The following is a 23,261-nucleotide window of genomic DNA, read 5'->3' on the forward strand; positions in this document are numbered from 1 at the left end:
GGCCCCTCAGAAACCCAGAGGCATGTCCTCCTCAGACACTCAGAAGGCCAACTAGCACCTGGCCTGTTTCTACCGCCAGCCAACGCATCTTCTCCAGCTTCATGGTGGGAATTCTTTCAGAAGAGAGAAGAGAAGGTTGAACAAAGATGCACTGATACATTTCTTGAGCACCCACTGTGTTCCAGGGCCTGTACTGGGCTCTGGGATGCAGAGCAGAGTGTGCTGCGGTCCTTGTCCTCTCCGGGACACCACCCCGAGTCCTCCCTCTGAGTGGAGCCTTGACCCAGAAAGACCCCTTGGCAGCTGTGCAGAGAGGCTGCAGCAGAAAGGCTGAGGCTGGATGCAGGAAGAGCAGGCCAGAGACGAGGCAGCCCGCCCCAAGCCCCAACCTTGACAGCTGGGAAGATGCAGGAAGCATGGGCCCGTCGTGGGGACCTGGAAAGCCCAGGCACTTGGCATGGCTGTGTCTTGGTGCCTTACCTGTAGGAGGAGGGGACTGTACATCTGCCTGGGGCGGCGGGTGTTGGGACTGTTACAGCAGTGCCTGGAGGGTGCCAGCCGACTCCGTGGGAGCGCAGACTGGGCAAATGCCCCCAGGAGCTCCTTGCCAGCACCAGGATGTGACTGTGAGCCCACAGACCCTGAGGTTAAACAGGACGGAAATGATCACACGGCCGGTGTTGCTAGAACTGCGTCAGCCACGTGCAGACTGGCCCCTCCTCAGGAGGGGACAGGAGGTAAAACGGGGTGTGGACAGAGGGCTCCAGGGTGAAGGTGCCTGTTCTTCAGCAACTTAGTGCCTTGAGAAGGTGGCTTTAAAACCAAGTTTACTAAACCTACAAAGAATCCCAAGCCAAGACAGGAGCAAAGATCCCTGAAGGCCTTGCCAAGTTGGCATGCCGAGCTGAATCTAATGCGGCAAATCTGAATGGGGACAAACGGTGCAAAAGCCAGTGACCCAAGACCAGACGGGGGTCTGACTCAGCATAAGCAAGTGGGAAAACACTGAAGGTTTGTCTGCAGTGGATTCCTGATGAGCGCGTGGGGAACGCAAAGCCAGAGCAGAGGCGTGGAGGTCCCCATCACTCCTGCAGCCCTGACCTCCCTGTAGCAGGACCTGAGAACCATTCCACAGTGACACTGGCCAGGAGCTCAGACGGAAGAGCAGGACAGAAGACATCGAGGGGTGGCCCCATGCGTGCACGCCCCAAACTCCTGCCCCCAAACTCATGATCCAAATTAACGCGGGTCAATTTTTGGATGAATCCCTTGCTCGCCAGATTTTTGCTACTCTCAATCCCAAACTCAAACCTAATAGATTTGGATACCAAAGGACACTGTCTATGTGATATAACAGCAAAAAACAAAAGAGGAAATTAAAGAGAGCAAATGAAGCCTGAAGAGGGTGAGCACAAGGAAAGCGGCAGAAGGCTGCAGCTCAGCACCTGGGGAGCCGGGTCTTCTGAGGAGAGGCTGCTGGCAGCAGAGGTACAGTGAGCTGCAACCAGCCAGCGGGGATAGCATCTGGCCCGTCCCCGGGCTTCCAGAGCTGGAAGGGGCTGGGGAGCCCGCAGCTGCACCCCTCCTCCTGGGAGCTGGGGTGCCCCCATCTCCTCGTGACCTTCCCGCTCACTTCTCAAACTCAGGAACCCGGCATTGGCCCAATGGCTCCTGCCAAACAGCCCTCCCTAAGTCCCCAGCGACTTCCAAGTCCCTAAGGCCGATGCACACTCTGTCCTCCTGTCATCTGGCCTCTCGGCGCCATTCTATTTCCTCAGCCCGTGGCTGTGCCAGCCCAGCCCCCCGGGCTCCTCCTCGTGTCCCTGTGGCATTTCCGTCCTGTGTTCTCTGCAGGCTTGTCCTGCTCTTCAAGGCCCAGGAGGCCTAAAGCCTATTGTCTTTCTTGACCTACTGATTGCTGGGTGACCTCACCCACCGCTGTGGCTGCATGTGCCGTCTAGAAGCTGATGACCCCAAGTGGTATCTTGCCAGCCCACGCAGCTGGGACCCGAGCGGTAACCACTGCCTCCCTGAATTCACTCCTCAGAGGCTTCACGGCACCCGCTCTCAGCAGCGCATCCAAACCTGACTCAGGGTCTCTGCTCTAAACTCGGTCTTGCTCCCTGCTGGGCGGGGCCCCCAGCAGCTGTGAGGCTGTCCCTGCTCACACCGGTGCCCAAGACCAGGCCGCCGGGTACCCGCTGAACTTCCCTCCACCTCCTCCGCACCACTGCGTCCAAGGTACCCGCGCCGCTTGCTTGCGTGACTGTGGCGGCCTCCTTACTGCGCTCCATTCAGCGGCTCTTTCTCTCCAATCCATTCCCACGCGCCCTTCTCAAAGCCTTCAAGGGCTTCCCAAGGCCTTTAGGATGAAGATGAATGTAAGCCCTGCGGCCTCCAGTCCCCATCACAGCCTGGCCCCTCTGTCCTCCGTGCCCCGCCCCCGGGGCCCCATCACAGCCTGGCCCCTCTGTCCTCCGCGCCCCGGCCCCCGCCCCCGGGTCCATCACACAGGCCAGCCTCGTTCCTTCGGCGGCACACCGCCCTGGGGCCTCTGCACGGGCTGTTCTTCCGGCTGGAAGCTCTTCTCCCACCAGAGACTCCTCCTTCGTGTCACCTCAATCATCACTTCCTCCGGGGAGGCTGCCCCGAGCCGACTGGGTCTACCCTACCCGCCGCACCCTCTCCCGGCACCACGCTCAGCATTCATCACGCTGGTAATTCGACATTTATGTGTGATTGTTCGATTCTCCGCTGCTCCCCACTGTACTTGATACGGCCGATACGGCAGGGACAATGCCTGATTATGACTAGGATCGAACCCCCAGTTCCTAGCACAACGCCTGCCGTACAGTCGGTGCTCAGTATATATATTTTTGGAGGAACGCAGCACTGGTACATGGGAAATACAGATGGTGTATCAGTCAGCGTTCTTGTATACTGAGAGGTTTATTTTAAGGAACTGGCTCACACAGTCGTGGGAAATAGCACGTCCGAAGTCTGTGGAGCAGACCAGGAGACCAGAAACTCAGGCGGAATTTCTAGGGCAGCGTTGAGGCACAATTCTTTCTTTCCCGGAAAACGTCAGTTTTCTATTCTTAAGGCTTTCAAATGATTGTATAAAGACCACCCACGTGACTGAGAGTAATCTGCTTTACTTAAAGTCAACCTTCAGAGCAATGACTAGGCTAGTGTTTGACCAAATACCTAGGCAGCACCATAGCCCAGCCAAGCTGACACAGAAAATGTAACCATCACAGATGGCAAGGAGGGCATCAACCCAAGAAGAGGCCAACAGCGCGGTAAGACGATTGAGAGAGCCGTTACAGGCTTATTTTCACATGCTGGAGGAAAAACCAGCAGAGACGTTCTGTGAAGAGCTCAGGGTGTGCAGAGGGGCTCTCTTCCACTGAAGAAATCTCAGCCCTGGTCCCCAGGGCCAGGGTGATTCAGCCAGGATTACAGTCTGGGGCGTCAGAGGAAGGTGAGGGCAGGCCCCCCATTGTGAGGTCCAGGTAGAACGCTCCAATCAGACTGGCCCCAGCCCTGGCTGATCTTCGACTCCATCCTCACCCCCACCCTCCTGCCAGGAGTGTGCCCTCTGTCTTATACCAGGACGTCACCACCCTCTCCTGTTCAAGAGCAGATGCCCGCAGAGCCAGTGGAGGTCACAAGGACATGGCCTCACTCAACTCCCAAGGTCAGGCCTGCAAATTTCTCTGTGTAGACTGCTCTAAAAAGGGGGAGTGCGATAAGGACTCAGAGATGTGAGTTCTTGGAACCTGATGAGGAATGCAGTCTTGGGTTCTTGAAGGACTATAGTCAGGAAAATTCAAGAAGCCAGAGAATAGTGGGCACGCACCGCTGGGGAATTTGGAATAGGGGGACCTGAGTCATCAGAAATGGAAACTCCAAGCTCTAGGGAGCCGACTGCTTAGACGAGCGAGCCCCTGGGCCAGCAGCCGGGGAAAGGCTCTCAGCACCTGGCGTCAGAAGAAAGCATAGCCCAGTGTCCCGCTGTCCAAGATGTTAGTCCCCAGGAGAAGGCTGACAGCTAAATCCAGGTGCGCCCAAAATCCCAAGGAAAGGGCACCCTCTCCAGGAAGGCAGGTGATGAGTCTTCGTTCAGCAGATGTTCACTGGTTACCTACCTAAACGGCACTCGGCCCTTTGCTGGATGCTGGCGAGTCGCACAGTCCTTGCCCTGGATGTGAAGTGAGTGAAACAGCGCTAAGGAGCTAACTGCACAGAGCCAGGCAAGTGCTGTGATGGAGGACACGCCTGCGGGGAAGCCTAGAGGGCGGCTGTTGGGAAGCTCCACAGAGGAAAGCCGGCTGGACAGAGAACGGGTGGGAATGTTCCAGGCTGAAGCGGGGCCTGCGCTCAGGCCTGGAGGCACGGAGAGCTGAGCCTGGTAGAGCAGAGAGGCCTGGAGGAGGTGCAGCCTCTGACCTCACAATACCCAGGCCCATGGGCCAGCCTTGCAACTTGCAAACTCTAGTGCCCTCTTCCAGCCCAGGTGAGGCCCCGGGCCCTGGGCAGCCTCACCCTTCCCGCTGCCCTGGGGCATGTCTCTACTCACCAATTATGAGGGGCTCCGGCGTCAGATCGAGAGGCTGGTGCGGGAGAACGAGGAACTGAAGAAGCTGGTGCGGCTCCTTCGGGAGAATCACGAGCTCAAGGCGGCGATCAAGATGCAGGCGGGTGGCCTGGGCATCAGCGGGTTCAGCAGCAGGCTGGACGAGGCAGCGACCGGCCCTCCTCAACACCAGGGTAACTGCAAGGGGCCTGGGTTCAAGAAAAGCGGGGAGGGAAGGGTGAGACTGCACCCGAGAGGGGAGACTCTGTGCTGGGGTCTCGGGAAATCATGGAGAGAAGGGCGGAGATAGCAACAAACACCGGGTGAGGGGAGGGCGAGGACATAGGGCAACCACGATAAAAGGACAAAACTAGGCACCAGTCCCATTCACCTGACGGCAGGAGTCCCTGCCCACCCACACACTCCTCCCCTCAAGTGAACTTCCAAGCAGCTCCACAGACTGAGAATTTCCCAGCCCTGGAATCCAAAGGTGCTGCCCCACTGGACCCAATACGGCACCCACCCTCAGCTTCCCCCCTCCCCTCCATCCCCCCCCCAGCACCCTCAGCCCCCTGCCCCATCCCTCTCCACTCAGAATTGACCACCGGCGTCTAGAAACCAAGGAGAGAAGCCAGGACTGAAGCTTGAGGTTTGAAATCATTAGTGTGTGACAGCCCTGGGGCTGGAGAGGAGGTATGGGGCAGGGTGAGACAGAAGAATGGGCAGAGAAGTTAGGGGCGTTCACACAGAAGCTGCCCAGGGGCCAGCGCTCCCCAAGCCACCACATTCTGGCACAGAACTCCAGGGAGTACAGTCCTAAAATCAAACCTGACCTTCCAGGCTGTTGCAAAGGTTTATTTGTCAGGTAAGCAGATAGAACATAATTTAACAGTCGTCAGCTTGGCTGATAACTTATAACTGACATATCATACGTAAGCCTCCCTTTGTGCTCTCGGCCAGGGGGAACCTGGGAGAAGGAAATTCAGTCCTGGAGGAAGAGAATAAGTTGCACTTTGGACAAACTGACTCTAAGACGTTCTCACGACGTCCACCTGGAGCACCCAGGAGGCAGCGGAGGTATGAGCCTGAGGCTCAAAGGAGAGGTCAGGGCTAGAGAGAAAAGATCGAAGAGTCACTGATAACTGAAGCCGCGGGAGGGGTGACACGATCTGGAAAGAGAGAGGAACAGTGAGGAGAGACTGGGGACAAGTCCTGAGTCAAGACAGGTAGAGAAGCTGGCAAAGGGGCACTCAGAGAGACAAGGGACACCTCCAAAGTGTAATGTCACAGAAGCCGAGACAGCTGCGAAGGGGACAGAGCTGAGAGGTGGAGCGAGAAAGGTGCTAATGACCTGCGTTAGGAACCTCGGCTAGAGCAGCTTCAGCCGCGCTGTGAGCAGGAAAGGCCCAGGAGTGAGGTGGAGAGTGAGGGAGAAAATGGAGAGAATAGAGGGTTGACACTTCGTTCACGAAGTAGGGCTTGGAGGGGGCACCAGCTGGAGAGGGGCATGGCATCTAGAGCTGCTTTTCCTGATGGCAGAGACCTGAGTTTATTTCTATGGAAAGGGGAGATACGAAAGAGAAAAGGAATGCTTTACAGAGCAGAGGCTGCCTTGACTGAAGGAAGAGCATCCCGTCCACTGCCTGGGAAAGGAAGGAGGAAGGGTGAGTGAGAACACCAGGTGGGAAGCTACAGAACTCCGGAACCATGGCTTCACTCTTCTCTGGAAAAATGTCATTCTCTGACAGTCAGGGTGGAGAGAAAACGATGGGGAAAGTCTGAAATAGAGTGAAAATGGCAGGAGGAAGCGAGAGGGGAACCGGGAGGTGTGTAACGGGCCCAAATGGTGCCGGCATGTGCGGGCTACGCAGGCAGCGGCCACCAGCCGCCTGCAGCAGCTCTGGGCTGGCGGGGGTGGGGACAGACGTGGGGAAGGCAGGCAGGTGGCCATAAGGGCCAGTCGGCGGGAGCCTGGAAGGGAGTGGACACCAGCTGGGCTGTCACACGACACGGAAGTAAAGAGGCCAGCGTCCCAGAGACCTAGAGAGGCCGGCAGCGAGGCAGAAGGCACGCCGCCGTGGTCAGAGCGGGCCGTCTGCGCGGCGGGCAATCGGTAAACATTGCTGTTGGCTGGATTACTTCCACAGGGAAGAAAGGCCGTGAGGTTCAGGCGCTGGCCTTGCGAACGTGGCAGGGGGAAGGCGGAGCCGGGACGCGTGAGGATGAGGGCTCGGGGACTCTCTCGGGCCGACGTCTCGCAGACGGGAGATGCACGGGGAGTCGGGGCAGTGCGAGCAGGGAGGAAGTGAAGGCCGCGCCGACGGCTCCAGCCACTACAGCGGGGGCTGCCCCGCACGCCGGCTCCTCCCTCCAGAGGGGTCGGGCCGGGGAAGGCTGTGAGCGCAGGTGGGCATGAGGGCTTCCTCCCCCACTCCCCCCCTTCCTCGCCTAAGCCCACCCTCCCCCCAGGCCCCCACCCCTGCTGCCCCCTCTGTCTTCTCTTGGGGGCTGCAGGCTGGTGGAAGCTTCCCTAGGCGCGGAGCAGCCTTCTTCCTCTTTCCCGAAGGGCGTTTACCAGCCCTGCTCCTCACAACCTCCCTCCCCTGCCCCCAGTCCTAGAGCCTTCATCACCCCCAGGGCCTGTCACCCCAGCAGGGCCTCCCTCCTCCCCTCAGGAACTGTCCCCGCCTCAGGACCCCTCCTCCCCCAAGTCCCAACCTCCCGCCCCGGACCCAGCCCTACCCCCGCCCTACCCCCACCCCAGGGATTGACCCTAAGCCCCCTGGATCCATCCCTCGGGGGACCCCATCCCTCCCTCAGGACTTGCCTTCCTCTTAGGACCCTTGTGCCCCCTCAGAACCCACCCCCCTGGGGACCCCATCCCCCCTCAAGACACACCTTCCTTTTGGGACCTCTGTCCCCCCTCAGAACCCGCCCCCTTCTCAGGGCCAGTCCCCTCCTCGGGACCTGTCACCATCCCCCCTCTCCTTCTCACCTGCCGCCGCCCCAGACCTCTTGGAACCCTGGGCTCTAGCGGCCTTTGCTCACCCGTCTCGCCTCCTCGAGTCCGGCCTCGAGCAACACCTTCCCGCCCAGACCCTCAGGCCCCGCCCCTCAGGGCAGCCCCGTTACGCTAGCTCCGCCCCTTGAGCGGCGCCGCAACTCTGGCCCCGCCCCTACGCTCGGGCTCCGTCCCGTCAGGGCCCTCCCTGGCGCCCCGCCCCCTCCGACTGCCGGGTTTGACCCCCCCCCACGTTGACTGTCCCCCGCCTTCGTCCCCGCGTGGACCGGGGGGGGCGGGTCTCGGTGGCCAGGCCGCCCTTGCCCGGGTGTGGGCCCGGCCTGGTCCTCGCGGGGCCGACGTCCTCGCGGAGGGAGGGTCCCGAGGCCGGAGAGGCCACGGGCGGTGGGCAGGCCCGGGAGGGACCGCTGGGGAGGCTCTGCAGCCCGGAGCCCGAGGGCCGGCCAGGGAGAAGGCGCGAGGGCGCGGCCGAGTGCAGGACAGTGTGGCGGCCACGTCCTGACCGACGCGACGAGGGGCGGGAGACCAGAGTGGGGCCCCTCCAGAGTCCCGCCCTCGGCCTCGGCGGGAAAGATAGAGCTGCCCCTGTGAGGAGCAGACTGGGGGAGGAAATCACAAGTTCGCTTAAACGGTTAAAACATTGTAAACTGCATTTGTAGATCTAAGACATTTGCTTTTCTTTTTAGCTTCAATAGTCCGATGAAACAAACAAACCTTCCTGGACCCAAATAATTCTTATGTATAAAGTAAACATATAGGGCTTCCCTGGTGGCGCAGTGGTTAAGAATCCTCCTGCCAATGCAGGGGACTACAGGTTCGAGCCCTGGTCCGGAAAGATTGCACATGCCACGGAGCAACTAAGCCCCTGCGCCTGGAGCCCATGCTCCACAAGAGAAGCCACCGCACGGAAGAGCGGCCTCCACTCACTGCAACTAGCGAAAGCCCGCGCGCGGCAACGAAGACTCAAAGCAGCCAAAAAATTAATTATTTTAAAAAGCTAGAAAAAACCTATATAGATGCAGTGAATCTAAGTTCTCTTTAAGTTTCTAATACTGTATGTAGTAAAGTACCTAGGAACATTTCAATTCGTAAATCTAAATCAGCAAAATATAAATTATAAGGTTAAAACAAACTTGCACATTTTGCATTACAATACAAAGCTATAGGACTGAAATCTCTTAAACCGAGGCTCGACCTGGGGCTCCTGTTGGCTCAGAGCACTCCTGTTCATGAGAATTCCCTGGAGGTCCAGTGGTTGGGACTGTGTGCTTTCAAATGTCCCCATCTCCCAGCCAGAGATTTCAACAGGCTGCTCCTGAGATTCGTATCGGTGACCCTAATGGGTCAAAAATCCATGGACATGGCTTCCCTGGTGGCACAGTGGTTGAGTCCGCCTGCCGATGCAGGGGACACGGGTTCGTGCCCCGGTCCGGGAAGATCCCACATGCCGCGGAGCGGCTGGGCCCGTGGATAACCCTACACTGACCTTTTTTAATCATCAAGTTTTTTCTGTGCTCATATATACATCATGTTCTTCATATTTATTGAACACTTTCTGTGGCCCAAGTACTGTTCTAGGCACTGGGAAATAGGAGCAAACAGACAAAGCCCTGCCCTCACGGAGCTTCCATTCTAATCGAGGGAAACAGGAAAAACCAATAAGTCAATGGAGAATATCTTGGAGAGAGATAAGTGCTGAGGAGGACATAGTCCAGAGGAAGGGGAAGGAACGGGTGGGGTGAAGGAAACTGGTGATTTGGGATGGAAGAGCTCATCGAAGAGGTAACAACTGAAAGGACGGGTGGAAGTACGTGGCCAGCTGTGCACACGGGAAAAGCGTTCCAGGCCGAGGGAACAGCAACGCAAAGACAGAGGCAAGAGCGTGCCGGAGCATTTGAGGAACAGCAAGGAGGCCCGAGGGGCTGAAGAAGAAGGTGCCAGGGACAGACCAGGAGGAGAAGAAAGTCAGAGAGAGGACGAGCCAGGTCACGGGGGGACACTGAACCGCCTAGCACTCAGAATGAGATGGTGAGCTAGCTGGTGGGCATTTTAACTGGAACAGTCTGGCTGATGTGTGAGGGGAGAGGCCAGAAACAGGTAGCAAGCCAGGGGGCTCCTGCAATAATCCAGGCAGGGTAATGTTGGTATGGACCGGAGTTGGGAGGAGCACACGTGCTGGATTCTGGATACACGTACTTGAAGGTGTTGCAGACAGATGGGATGCTCGGGGCTCCTGAAAGAGAAGTGTTGAGGCTGCACAATTTGAAACCTGAGCCACTGAAAGAGCAAAGATGTCGGCGGCCGGCACGCCAGGGGGGCAGAGTCCCCAGCAGAACCCTGGGAAGAAGGGGGTCAGGCCACTGGGATGTGAGTCAGAGTCCAGCCCGAGAGTAAGCAGCCTGCGCTGGTCCAGAGCGTCCGAGCTGCATCAGCTCCTGCGGGGAAGCAGACTCTAGGTGGGCCTTGGGGCTGCCCCCGGGGGCAGAGGATGTGGGCCCAGAGGCACCCGGAGGAAGCCGGGTGACCGGGAACCTGGATGCCAAACCAAGACGGGATTTCAACAGGGAGGAACGTCCCGCCGCGTGGACGCCACTTGCCACGTGTGAGAAGAGCCCCGTGAAGCGTGCGCTGGGTTCTGCAACGCGGGGTCACCGGCCCCTCGATCAGTGTTTGGGTGCAGGGATGGAGAAGGAGAAAATGGACTGAGATGCTGAGTTGGTACAACGCCCAGGGATGTCTGCGAGGGACACAGAGGACACCAGTGGAGGTGGGGACATCAGTGAGACGGAAACCAGATCCCCTGGGTCTCAGAGACCATGAGGACCTGGCCGCGCAGGCACCGTCTTCTCTCCCAAGTCCTGAAGACGCTGCCCGAGTGGTCCTTTCCCATGTCACCTGGACCCTAGGCTCCCCCAAGAGGAGACAGGCTGGGAAGGACAAACGCCCCGACTCGGGTCTCCGTACCCCGTCACCCGTCTCTGCCACCCGCCTGCTCCTTCCCTCACACCGTTCCTCTCCGTGGGATACTTCCCGTTGGGCCACAAGCTTCACTGTCTCTTCAGTCCTAAAGCAAAACTCCAAAAAAGCCAAAGCAAGAAATCGTAAAAGACTGGTTGATTTGATTCTGAAAATTTAAGTTATTTGTTTGGGAAAAAATAACAAAACTTAAAACAAAAATAAGCGGCAGGACATCCTGGCACACATTGTGCAGGGCGGCATCGGTGTAACAAGTCCCGGACTTCCCAGGGAACGTCAGACGTTTCTGAGGGGTCTTAAAGTGGATAGACTTCGCAGTGTGCATTAAGAACCTCTCAAATGTCTGTTTTTGGGGGGAAAGATAATAAAGATTCATATAGTAGAATTTTTGTCACTGGGAAAACTGGAGACAATTGATTCTCCCAACAGCCGAAACAGGCTCAATAAACAATGGCACGTGCACAAGACGGGTACCACCGCAGCTGCGATAAGCGCTGTTTTCCAGGAACGATGATGCTGAAGGTAGCCGTGGTGCAGGCCCAGTAGGAAGAGGCGGGGCACATAAGGACACGGGCCACGTACGCAGTCACCACACACGTGTGCGTGGCCTGGGAGCTAGGAATGGACTTTACCTTTTTAAAGAGCTGAGGGAAAACCCAAAGGAGTCTGCTGGTTCACGACATGCACCGAGTCCATGAAACTCTAATATCAGCACCCATAAGTAATGTTTTGTCGCCAAGCTTCCACGTGTATTTGTTTCCGTGTTGTCTGTGGCTGTTTCGGAGCCGTGACAGCAGAGCTGAGCGGCTGCAATAGAGGCCGGATGGCCAGGAAAGCTGGAGCTCTTTCCACCAACTCTTTACACAGGGGTTTGCCAGCCCCTGAGCGACATAAACACGTGGAGAAAGTCTTCAAGCCTTCGCGGAGCTTTGCTATATGATGGACGGTGGGATAACAGGACCACCAGTGGTTTTCATCTTCTCTGACTTTTCTGTATTTCCATTCTTTCCCTATAATAAGCATGTACTGCTTTTTTTTGTTTAATGTGGAAGTTTTCAATCAAACTGCACACTCACAGAAACCTTTCCTGCACCCTCCCTAGGGGCCTTCTCCCCCAAACAGCAGTCACTCGGTCATCCGAGGGCAGTCTCCTCAGGAACCCAAGGGCAAACGGGCTCCCAGGCCCCACGCAGGGGAGAAGCAACACCCCCTCCTGTGCCTGCATCCCTGGCGACAGGCAGGCGGGGGCCCTGTGCAGGCCAGGCACACCCTGGGCTCCACGGGAGGCTCCCAGCAGCTTTGAGCTCTGGCCTCCCTGAGGGTCCCCCACGTGGTGAGGCTCAGCCGTCCCCAAGAGGACAGCAGTCAGGAGGCCCGGGCCTACTCCCCCACCACCTGGGAACAGAGGGGTCCACTTGGCGACCTACGTGTTCAGACCCTCCTCTCCTCAGTGAGGGGTCAGCGGCTCAAGGCAGCGGGCCTGTCTGAGGGACAGGCAGCGTGGAAGGTCCTGGTGGCTGGGGGGCCGGCGTTTACAGAGGTGATCCTGGGAGGGACCAGGCTCCCTCGCAGCACAGGGATGAGGGGCCAGACCCTCGCGTGGGATCCACTGAGCAGCCCCACAGATGCCCGCTTAGAGGTGAGGCTCAGAGAGAGTTGGTCAGCTCATCAGAGGCACATGGGCATCTTGGTGCAGGCCCTGCCCCAGTGGGGAGAGAGCCTGGGGTCTCAGTGCTTTCTCCGTGTCCCCCAGGTGTCTTCCCGCCCCCGGCCCCGGCAGCAGCAAACGAACCCGTCCTGGAAGAAGCGGGGATGGTGGCTCTGGTGCCCCTGGCCGACACGCTAGACAGCCCGCAGCCCAGCCCCGCGGCAGGCGCCGTCGTGAGCGCCCGGACGGGCCCTCTCAACGCGCTGCTGCCTAGCCTGGGGCGCATCTCACAGAGCAGCCCACTCTCCAGCCTCCTGACCGGCCCCCTGAGCGGCCACCTGGCCAGCCCCGCGGCAGTGCCCCTGGCGGGCACACCGGCCAGCTCCCTGGGCCTGCCCTCGACTGGCCCCCTGACTCCAAGCAGCCCCCTGACAGGCCCCCTGGTCACCTCCACGGCTGCCCCCCTAGGTGTCTCTCAGAACCCTCCGGCCAATCCTGTGAGCAGTCTGGTGCTGTTGGAGGCCCCAAGGGTGTGGCTGGCAGAGCCGCTCCAAGGATGCCCCTCTGGACCCCACCCCTCAGCGGGTGGGGGGCCTGCTGCCACCGCAGAAGGTAACCGGTGCAGGGGGGAGGGGCAGCGGGGGGGCCCAGGGGGCGGGGCCCCTGCCAGGCTAGTAGGCTCTGGCCCTGCCTTGCTCTAACCCTCCTCCTCTCCTTTCTGCCCCTCCCCCACGTCGCTAGCCCCGCTCTCCGCTGAGCACCCCCAGCCCGCCCAGGAGCCGGAGCCCCTCAGCATGACGTCTGTGGGTGCGCCCATCCAGACCTCCACGCCCGTCGGTCCCACGGGCACACCCAGCCCCGCGACAGCCTTCTCCTATGGCACCCCAGACGCCCGGACACAGCCTGGTGGCCCCCAGGGACAAGCGGTCTCTGCCTCTGTCCCTGCCTCAGCCACCTCCTACAGCATCACCGTCCTCGCCTCTGCCCTCACTCCCGCTCCCCAAGCTGCCACCAGCTATAGGCCCTCAAGCACCCCACACCCCTTTGCCCACACGCACCGCTCCCCGACCCGGCCCTCGCCCACCCTCCACTCCCCTGCACACAACCCCCACTCCCCCCCTCGAGCCTCGTCCTCCCCGGCTCCAGTCAACGACGCCCGAGGTCCACGCGTGGCAGAGCCGTCTCGGAAAAGCAACCTGCAGTTGGAGCGGAAGCCAGCCCACCGGAAGAGCGGCAAGTTCCCTGACAGCTCCCGACGTGAGCACGAGTCTGGGGTCTCCTCGGCTGCCCTAGGAGACCTCCCAGGCACCCCCCTGGACTGCCGACCACGGTCACTGACCACTCCCTCCACCCCTTGTTGTCCCCAGAGTCGAAGCAGCTGGCCTCGGAGAGGCTGGTGGGGGAGATCGCCTTCCAGCTGGACCGCAGGATCCTGTCCAGCATCTTCCCCGAGCGTGTCCGGCTCTACGGCTTCACGGTCTCCAACATTCCGGAGAAGATCATCCAGGTGTGTTGTGCCTACCTGCCGCTCACCGCCCGAGGGCCTACCCCGCCACCCGCAGGGCTGGGCACGGCCTTCCGGCGGCCCCTGCACTCCAGCTAGGTAGAGCACATCAGAACCTGCGGGCACTCTGGGATGGGGGAAACACCGCACTCAGTCCAAGCGGCCAGCAGGTGTCCGTGGCATCTGGCAGCAGGAGTGTGTGGTCCCAGCCACACGGGCGGCCTTCCCAGAGGGCAGAGCAGCAGAGGGGCCCCAGCACTGTCAGGCCTGTGAGCTCCCATTTTGCCGCTGCCATGGCCTCGGGTCTGCCAGGCCCCGCTCCCACGGGCCCTCCCCAGACTGGCAGAGCTGCCTCCTTATGCCTCCCCCTCGCCCTGTCCAAGTCCTCAAGTGTCACTGGGAGGCGCAGGGGAGCCAGTTCTCAGAGCCTCTGAGCAGCTGGCGGCCTGGTGGCCAGGGTCTTCAGGCCAGGCTCGTTCCGTATTCGCAGCATGCCCTCCACTGAGCCCGCTCCCACTGAGGGACACAGAGGACGATGTTTCCCAAACACGCTTGGGCGCGTCTCCTCGCCACCACGTGTAGGAGGCACGTCGGGGGCTTGGGCTGCGCCGGGGCAGGATGAGCCGCCGGTGCGCGCCCTTCCCAACCGACACTCCCACTCGGGTGGAGCGGGGGTGGGGCGGGGGTGGGGGCTGGGGGCGGGCGTCGGCGCCGCGGCCCTTCAGCCGTTTACTCTTCCCTCGCGAAGTAGCCCTCGGTGCTCCCGGCCCCTACCTCTCTGGCCGTCCTTATCCGTGGATGGACTGTGGCTCTGGGTCTGTGAGTGGGCAGGAATCACGTTCAGTTACAGTGGGCTCATCCGTGTCCCGGTTTGAGCTTGCCTTCTTTTGTTAAGATGTCCGTTGGTTAGGTTTGTAATTTTAATGAGACCGAAATAATCCACGTTTTTTATCCACCTTTTCCTTTTTTTTTCTTCTTTTTTTTTTGGCCGTGCCACGTGGCATGCAGAATCTTAGTTTCCCGACCAGGGATGGAACCCGCGTCCCCTGCAGTGGAAGCGCAGAGTCTTAACCACTGGACCACCAGGGAAGTCCCACGTTTTCCTTTATTGTTTGTACTCTTCGAGTCCCATTTAAGGCTGGAGCTGCCAGCCCCGCCTCGGTCCCCTCTCCCAGTCCCACGAGTGTGGGCTCCAGGTTTGCAGGTCTGGCCCTGCCCAGGTGACAGTGTCCTAATCCTGGGAGGCCAAGGGAGCCTGGGCATCTCTTCTTCCAGATCGTCGTAGCTCCTCTTGGCCCTTCGCTCTTCAATATGAATTTTAGGATCAGTCTGGCAAGTTCCAAGAAAAATCTAGTTCAAATTTTTAGTTTTTCATTGGTTTATAGGTTGAACTGGGGAAGTTTCCCATCTTTGCCATGTTGGCTATCCCTGTGTTGCTTGTGTCAGCGGGGCCAACTTTGGCCGTGTTGGGTTTGACGACCCTTGACTCCTGTCCTGGACCACGGCCACCACTGCTGTGCCATGAGTGCAGCCTGGCAGCGGCTGTTTAAAAATTGGCAGATGACGCGGGAGAAGCACAGTATTTATGTCTCTAAAATGCTGCATCTGACATCTAGCTGGCGAAGACTACACTTAATCACAAGTGAAAGTCTAGTTGCCCACATAGAAGTCAGACATCAAACTGCGGAGAGAGGTTTCTGGTTGTTTGAAACTGCTGTTTATACGGAGGATAAGGTAGACCCTCCAGGAGGGTGTGTGCTGTGCGGGTCCTCCCCTTCCACGCCGCTCTCCACCTTGCCTGTGAGTTACCACTTATGCCGGAGAATTTAAGTCCCGGCACTGAATGGCAACTCTTTAGAGAAGAGGCAAGAAAAGGAAGCAGAATGTACGTAAGGCAATTTTTTTGGTATTTAAGGAAGTCGAGGAGCTTGGTGCCCCTGAGCCTGCGCTTCAGCCTCCACCTTGGCGGCCTCTGGGTGGTGGTTCTCACCACAACACTCACCCGGTCATTCTGCCCGTCGGCCACCGTCACCAATTCCATGGCCTCCGGCCCCATGCACCTTCCATCCAGCAATGACCGGAGCTGCCAGGATCATACACTTGCTGCCCTTGTTCCCAGGAAGCTGCTGCACTGCAGCCCACCCGCACGGAAGCTGTCTTCAGGATAGCCCCTGGCTGGCCTTCTGTAGGGCCCTCTGCAGGTTGACTGAGGTCTGGTCCCACCTGAGGATCATAAAGATGCTTCCTGGTCTCAAGCCATCCTGCCTACTTGGCTGGATCATTCGTTGATTCCCATCTGCATTTAATTCCACTTTGCCCAGGCTTTTACTTCCCTTCATCAAGACATCTTGTTTATTTCTCTGCACATTGAACTCCAATGTTGGCGGTTGCTAGAACCCCTAAATTCTACCTAGATTCACCAAACCAGGTGAAACCTGGTGTCGGCCAACTGGGGTCCTTTGCTTCCCGAATGCCGTAGAGCTTTAACGCTGAAAACTATAATGGAACCTGATATTCAATAAGGACTCGTTGACTTTTTTCACAGAACGTGGCTATCTACTTTTGTGTAAGTTCGCAGACAGTTATGCTGTCTTTTAAGCTCAACTGAAAGTTATCCCAGTGCTCACTACTGTCAGTTCTTCTACCCAAACACAAAGATCTGCTCCACGGGAGAGGCTCTGTCTCTCTTCCTTTCTGCGCCCTTGTCCTAGGAGACCCTGAGTCCAGCTGCATCAGTGTGAGGGTGACTGAGGGTGGTACCTCAGTCCTGCCCGTGGTCCCCCCCGGATGCTCTCTAGGCCAACGCATTGGCCTGCTCAGAACATTTTTGATTTCTGTGTACTGATTTGTTATTTAGCTACCTTGTCAAACCCACTCGCTAGTTTTGATAGTCTGTATATCATTTGGGCTTTCCTCTGTAGACAATCATATCATATAGCACTTAAAAAATTTTTTTTTGTTTTGGCCGCGCTGGGTCTTAGTTGCGGCATGCGGGATCTTTTAGTTGCGGCATGTGGACTTCTTAGTTGCGGCATGTGGACTTCTTAGTTGCAGCGTTCGAACTCAGTTGCGGCATGCCTGTGGGATCTAGTTCCCCGGCCAGGGATCGAACCCGGGCCCCCTGCATTGGGAGCTCAGAGTCTTACCCGCTGGACCACCAGGGAAGTCCCATACAGCATGTTTTAAAAGCAGATCATAAGGCAACCTCATCTTGTCTCTGACGTGATTACAAACACATACTTCTAGTCTTCCAGTTAAGTGCGATGTGTGTTCCAGGCTTTTTGCCAGATCTTCTTTCGACAAATCAGTCAGAATCCTTGGTTGCACATAACAGAATCCACACTAGCTGATATAAGCAGAAAGGGGTTTATTATAAATGTTTAGGTGTTCAGACAGGCTCCAGGAAGGACACCAAATTGGGCTTGCCTGCTACACAGCCAGTAAAAATGCCAGAACGGCAAGGGAGTGAACACGCCATCGTTGTCGCTGCCCCGGGAACAGCACGCACACACCTAGTCGGAGGCCTGCTGTTTGGTACAGCCGCCCCGAAGAACCAGTGCCACAGCCAGTTCACTCTCCAGAGAACCCAGTCCCCTGCCTGTCTCCTCCAGGAGACGAGGTCCACGCGCCTGTGCTTGCTGGGCGGAAACCCAGGTCAGAGGGGTACCTGAGCCACAGGGGAGCCTGGAATAGGTGATGTTTAGCGTCCAGCCTCTTAGAGTTCAGGAAGGTGCTAGAATGCACTAGCACAGAAGCCAGGTGAGCCGCATTCAGCGTCTGCCTCACCAGGTGAAGAAGTTCCCTCTTCCTCCTTTGTTCAGAGTGCTTGGTTTTTTCTTACTCGTGAACAAATACTGAACGTTTTAGAATGTTGTTTCTCTCTCTCACTGAGATGACCACACAGTTTTCTTCCCCCTCCCTTTTCTGTTAACATACTGATACACATGAGAAGACACTCCGCTCATAAACCACACTTCATCCCTGGTGTTTATAGATGCCCTGGGAGGCTCTGTTTGCTGTTTATGAGTTCTGCAGCTTCGCTACATTTTTAGAGATCGTGCCAAGTTTCTGTGACAGGAATACATGGCTTAATAAGCCAGAGGTTTATCTCTCCACAGGGCTGTGGGGCCCTGTTGACCAGCCCCTCGCACACGTCAGGGTCCCCGCGTCCTGGGACTCGGCCTGGGGGGTGGTGCTCGACGTCCCAGGCTCCACCCCTTGGCTCGGACTCAGTGACATCAGGTCCCCCTGCAGGATGGTGGGACACGCGGTGGTCTCAGCTGGGCATTTCCTTACCTAAAAGAAGGGGGAGGCGCTGCCCCGTTCGGTGGAGGGTGTGGACTCTGCCCGTCCTCTCTATTGACCCTTCAGGGTGTTTCCTCCCTTCTCCTTCCGTTAGCTTTGCTTTCCTTTCCTTTCTTGGGTTGAGCTCTTAAATCATTTTATTTACATCTCTTTTGTTTTTAAATAACTACATTTAGGACAAGGAAGTTCCTTCTGGTCAGGGAGCTATTCAAAATACTCAACGGCCAGTACAAGGGGAACACCAGCCAGAGTGGATCCTGTTCTAGCACCCAGGCAGAGCGGGAGGCTTCTGCTGTTTAAGGCTGGTTGGGGAAAGCGACGGTCTCCCGGCAGCCCCAGCTATGTCCGCCAAGGCTCCAGCCTGACTCTGGTGGCACTCTGGCTGCAGCCCTGCAGGCTAGAGGGGTGCCGTGTGGCTGCTCAGGTCTGACTATCTCACGAACTGCCTTGCATTTCCTCTCTAAGCCCTGAGTCCGTCGGGACCACCATCTGAGGGGCGTCTGGCTGCCCGTGAGCGTTGGCTCCTAACACGCCTGCCCTGTGTGTGGAGAATGAGGGCCGCGCCACGCTGGTTCTCTGATATTTGCTGCCATTTCCCCTTTCACTGAGCGCATGGTCGGTGCCGTGTGTGGTCCAGGACGGAAAGATTGCGTGATGAGCACATGTGCTGGGTCTCGCAGGTGTGAGTCTATGTGCCTCCCCGCGCCCCCACCCCCCACATATCCCCTCCAGCATCAGGCCCTGCGGCTTCGCCCTGTAAAGATTCTTCCCATCCACTCTGATTTTCTCCACGTCCACCTCCACATCTACATTCTCTCCTCCACTCCTACCCCGTGGTCCAAACTGCTGTCACCTTAACTGGTCCACAGCTAGCTCGCTGCTCCACCTGTTCAGTCCTGGCTAGCGTCAAGCGTTCAGAATATGCCCAGCGGGCGCCAGACATAGTCTCTGCCCTCGGGGAGCTCACTATCTCCCTCCGAGGGCTTCAGTCAACAAGAAAAGCCGTCAGGAGCTCTGCCTCTCGGCCCTCTCTCCACCCAGACCCGGGCTCACCGGGGCCAACTTCACCGCCCTGGGCGCCCCTCCTTCTCTACTCCTACGCCTGTAGACGTGACCCCCGTGCAGCAGAGCTGACTGGCCCGGGTGCTGTGCTCCACGCCCCCAGAGATGTTTCCTGTGTCCCCACAGCAGCGCTGTCAGGCGGTGCAGTGTTTCCTGCAGTCCCAGCAGGGAACGCGAGGCTCACACTCAGCGTGGTGGCGGCCGTCGGACCCGACCCTCCCCAGGGGCCCTGCTCTGCACCCGGCGTCCTGGCACCTTCCGTGCCACACATGCTGCTCCTCAGCCTGGAAGTTTCTTCCCTCCGTTGTCCTTGTCCTTCAGGCCTCGCTTCAGCGACCTCTCCCTCCAGGACCCCATCCCCAGTGGCAGCGCTCACAGTACCATCCCTCTACTGGGCCGTGTCCTCACTGTAAACTCTGAGGGCCTTTTGCTCACACCTGAACTGGGAGGGCTCGGAGATCTGCAGAGTGAGGATGGATGGACAGAACCCTTCACCCCCTCTCGCCAGCTTCCGTCCATCCCCTGCCCGTGGTCAGCACGCTCTCTTACAACCACAAAGCCCACCAGGCGTCTCTGAGCCTTTAGGACAGGGCACTCCGCTCAGGCCTGCAGCTTCTCAGGGGAAGCCTGAGGGGACTGGGGGCGGGGACCTACACCCACTGCCCCCGTGCCGTTGCCGTGCTTGTCCTACTCTTCCCCACCCACTCCCCCTTGTCGCCCTCCGCTCTCAAGGGGTCACTTCCTAGGGGCAGCCCTGGCCTCGTCTCTCAGCGTAAATGTGCCCCCGTCGGACTCCTGCTCGTGTCTTAAGCTCCGTGTGCCCAGCCTGGCACACAGCAGGAGCCCAGCCACGGCCAGGGGTGAGCAGGTGACGGCTCTCGATGCCCCGCAGGGGCCGAGGCTGAACGCTATCCACCGGCTTGCTCCCCGGTCGCCCCGGTGTGAGCAGCTGCAGGTCCGCTGCTCACCCACAGATGCTGGCTGAGCTCCTGCCGTCTGTCCCACCGGGGCCTGGAAACAGGCAAATGCAAGGAGATTCAGGCGCCCAGGTCAGGAAGCCAGGCCCGTCCTAGTGTCCCCAGGCAGCAGAGGTGCGAGCCTAGGGCTCTGGGGGCATCAGCCTGGTGCTCTGCTCACGTGACCATCCAGGGAGCGGACAGGGAGGCCTTCCTGGAGAAGGCGGTGCCTGAGCAGACTCCCGGCATGCCTAGCAGGTTGGGAGCCAGCCTGGTGGACGCCTGGGGACCTGCGGGAAGAGGGTGAGCAGGGCCAGGTCCGGTCCTTGCCGGTCCGCCCCGGCCCTGGAAGTTGGAGCAGTGGAAAGTGCAGGGGGGCTCTAGCGGGGAAAGACCCTGTCCCACTACATACACTTCAGACCTTCGTTTTGCAGGCCTGGGGGCAGCGGTACCAGTGACAGATACCTAATTTGCAGGACCCAGTGCACACAAAAACACAGGGCTCCTTGTTCAAAATTATGAAGAACTTCAAATGGCTACAGCAGAAGACAGCTGAGGCCCCAGAGGGCAGTGGAGGGAGGGACAGGGCAGGGGGGTGACGCTGCGGGACGCAGCTCAGCCCGGCAGGGCGGTCACAGGTGATGAAGACGGAGGCAAAGAACCCGGTTGCTGGCAGACCCCGGGTCCAGGCGCTAGGAGCCAGCACCCGGTGGCAGCAGACCCCGGGTCCAGGCGCTGGGAACGGCACCCGGTGGCAGCAGACCCCCAGCGCTGGGACTCAGGGCCCTGGCTCTGGGCCTGGGGTCATCGGTGCAGCATGAGGGGTGGGAAGGGACGCCCGCAGTGGGGTGTGCAGGCCGCGGGGTGCTGAGGAGGCAGCCTGGGGTGCTGGGACGGGGGGCCCGGAGGAAAGGCTGAGAGGAAGCGGGGCAGGACCCAGGAGGCGGTGGTGTCTCCCGGGTCGGGCAACCCAGGGGGTTTTGGGAGGCCCCCTCGTCTTTCATCACCCCCAGCCATGCTCTCCGTCCCCAGCTCCTGTGGCCCCCACTCAGTCCGAATCCCTGGCGGTGGATGGAGCAGGTGATGGGGCCTCTGGGACCTCTCTGCTCAGGTTCAGCCCACAGGGCTCCCCTCGCCCTAGAGCCCACAGGCGCCTCTCTCGGGCCTCCAGGACACCCCCCTCAAGGACACTCCGTCGGATCGGGATCCTCCCACAACCGTACCCCCTGGCCTCCGTCGCCCCTCACCTGCCCGCCTGCTTATGTGCTGCGGTGGGGCCAGAGGGTCCCTGACGGCTGCTGTCCCCGCAGGCCTCCCTGAACCCCAGTGACCACAAGCTGGACGAGGAGCTGTGCCAGACGCTCACACAGCGCTACACAAGCATCATGAACCGGCTGCAGAGCCTGGGCTACAACGGGCGGGTGCACCCGGCACTGACCGAGCAGCTGGTGAACGCCTATGGCATCCTGCGGGAGCGGCCCGAGCTGGCCGCGTCCGAGGGCGTCTCCTACACGGTGGATTTCCTGCAGCGCGTGCTGGTGGAGACCGTGCACCCCAGCATGCTCGCCGATGCGCTGCTGCTGCTCTCCTGCCTCAGCCAGCTGGCGCACGACGACGGCAAGCCCATGTTCATCTGGTGATGCTGGCTCGCTGTGGCCCGCACCTGGGTGCACAGCCATTAAAGCTCGCCTCGGACGCTGGCCTCTGGGCCTGCGCTGGTACTCCTGGCTGGTGCTGCCTCCTCTGGGGGGCTCGCCGGCGCCGCCTCCCCAGCTCCCCTTCAGTCCTGCCTGCCCTGTAGGTTCATGCCCCTTCCGGGGCCCCTGGGGAGAGCCCCAAGACCAAAGCTCAGCAGCTGTCTTACCAAGGGGGATGTTCCAAAGGCCCCAAAGCTGGCCTGGCAGTGGGAGCACAGGAGCCCCTGAGACCTGGAGGGGGAAGAGCAGGAAGCAGGAAGGAGCCCAGCTGGCAGGCAAGGGTCGTGGGTGTGCCAGCAGGCCTGGTGACGGGCATGGAACTGAGGCCTGGGCACAGAGCAGGAGGCAGAGGCGACGTCAAGAGAAGGATGTGGGCGTGGGAGCGCCTCCCTCTGCACGAGGTAGCAACAAGTACTTCTGGAACCTCACTGAGGGCAGGAGGACGTTGAAGGGAGGGGAGCCAGGAGGAACCCGGGCACCGCGCAGCCCAGGGAGACGGGGTCCCTGCCAGAGGCCCCGCGGGAAGGGACCGGACTGGGAGAGTCAGAGCCGGCAAGGGCAGATCCCACCTACTGCAGGGGCAGAGCTGAGGTGCACAGGCCGATGGAAAGCCGAACAGAGCAGGGGAGAGCAGGAGTGGGGATGGGGTGGGGTGGGATTCCTGGAGGTGACCTATAGACTCGGAGCAGGAAGGGCTCATGGAGAGTGCGGGATGCAGAGGGGTGCAAGCCAGGATGCTTGTCCCTTCAGGACGTGCGTGAGGAGAGGAGAGCAGTGTGGGACAGAGCAGAGGGCCTGCCTGAAGAAGGGGAGGAGCTGGTGGGGATGCGGACCCCAGCCGAGGAGGCTCTGGAAGCACTGCTGCCTGCCAGCCTGAGGATCGCAAGCGAACAGACGAGCCCCTGAGTCTGGGTTCAAGCAGGGGAATCTCGTCAGCAACCAGCGAGGGGTGCGGAGCAGAGGGGTGTAGCGCGTGCTGGGGTGCTCTGGCCCCAGAGCTCCGTCTTCTTGCTCCCCTCACTGCCGGGCTGCTACTTCAGGAGATGAAGCCAGACCCCTGGGAAAGGCAGGGCAGGCCTCTGTGTATAGATATGTCAGAGAGCTACACATACAGACCTTCTAGCTCTGCCTGCTGAGAAGGCTTAGCAATGGGGCAAACCCACAGCAACGAGCACACCCAGCACCAGATCTTGATTTGTAAAAGGTATCAGGGATTTCTGGAAAATTGGGGGCTGCGGGGGAGAGCAGAAGCCCCTTCTCCTCCATGTCTGTAGGTGTGAAGGGCAGCCCTGGCCCAAACTTCAGGGCAATTTAAGAGACAACCTTAAGAGCTCTAGGAACTGGTTCACAGCTCGAATTAGGAAGGTGGAGGGTAGGGCAGCGCCTGAGCAAGCGGGAGGCGGCTCGGTCCTGGGATGGCAGCAGAGCGGGTGCAAGAGGCTCCGTGGATGCGGAGCTGGCTTCCACCTGGCTCGCGTGCCCCGGCGGCCCGGCCTGCTGCGCGGGGCCGAA

The 23,261-nt window shown here is 59.3% G+C and overlaps 1 protein-coding gene and 1 long non-coding RNA gene across 2 annotated transcripts; one reads left to right on the top strand and one right to left on the bottom strand.

Annotated features, from left to right (window-relative positions):
- Positions 1-3,155: 3,155 nt before the first annotated feature.
- LOC116742783 lies at positions 3,156-7,657 on the bottom strand. Its single transcript, XR_004346570.1, has 3 exons — positions 7,575-7,657; positions 4,583-4,788; positions 3,156-4,411 (listed from the first exon to the last, which is right to left on the bottom strand). It is a non-coding gene; the product is annotated as an uncharacterized LOC116742783 (long non-coding RNA).
- SPATC1 (spermatogenesis and centriole associated 1) lies at positions 4,569-22,229 on the top strand. The gene is made up of 5 exons (XM_032610669.1): positions 4,569-4,779; positions 12,331-12,837; positions 12,967-13,482; positions 13,593-13,732; positions 21,363-22,229. Exons 1-5 carry the CDS (start codon positions 4,569-4,571, stop codon positions 21,690-21,692), a joined length of 1,704 nt encoding a protein of 567 aa, XP_032466560.1. The 3' UTR covers positions 21,693-22,229.
- The last annotated feature ends 1,032 nt before the right edge of the window (positions 22,230-23,261 follow it).

This window comes from Phocoena sinus, chromosome 17, assembly GCF_008692025.1.
Source record: "Phocoena sinus isolate mPhoSin1 chromosome 17, mPhoSin1.pri, whole genome shotgun sequence".
Lineage (NCBI taxonomy): Eukaryota > Metazoa > Chordata > Mammalia > Artiodactyla > Phocoenidae > Phocoena > Phocoena sinus.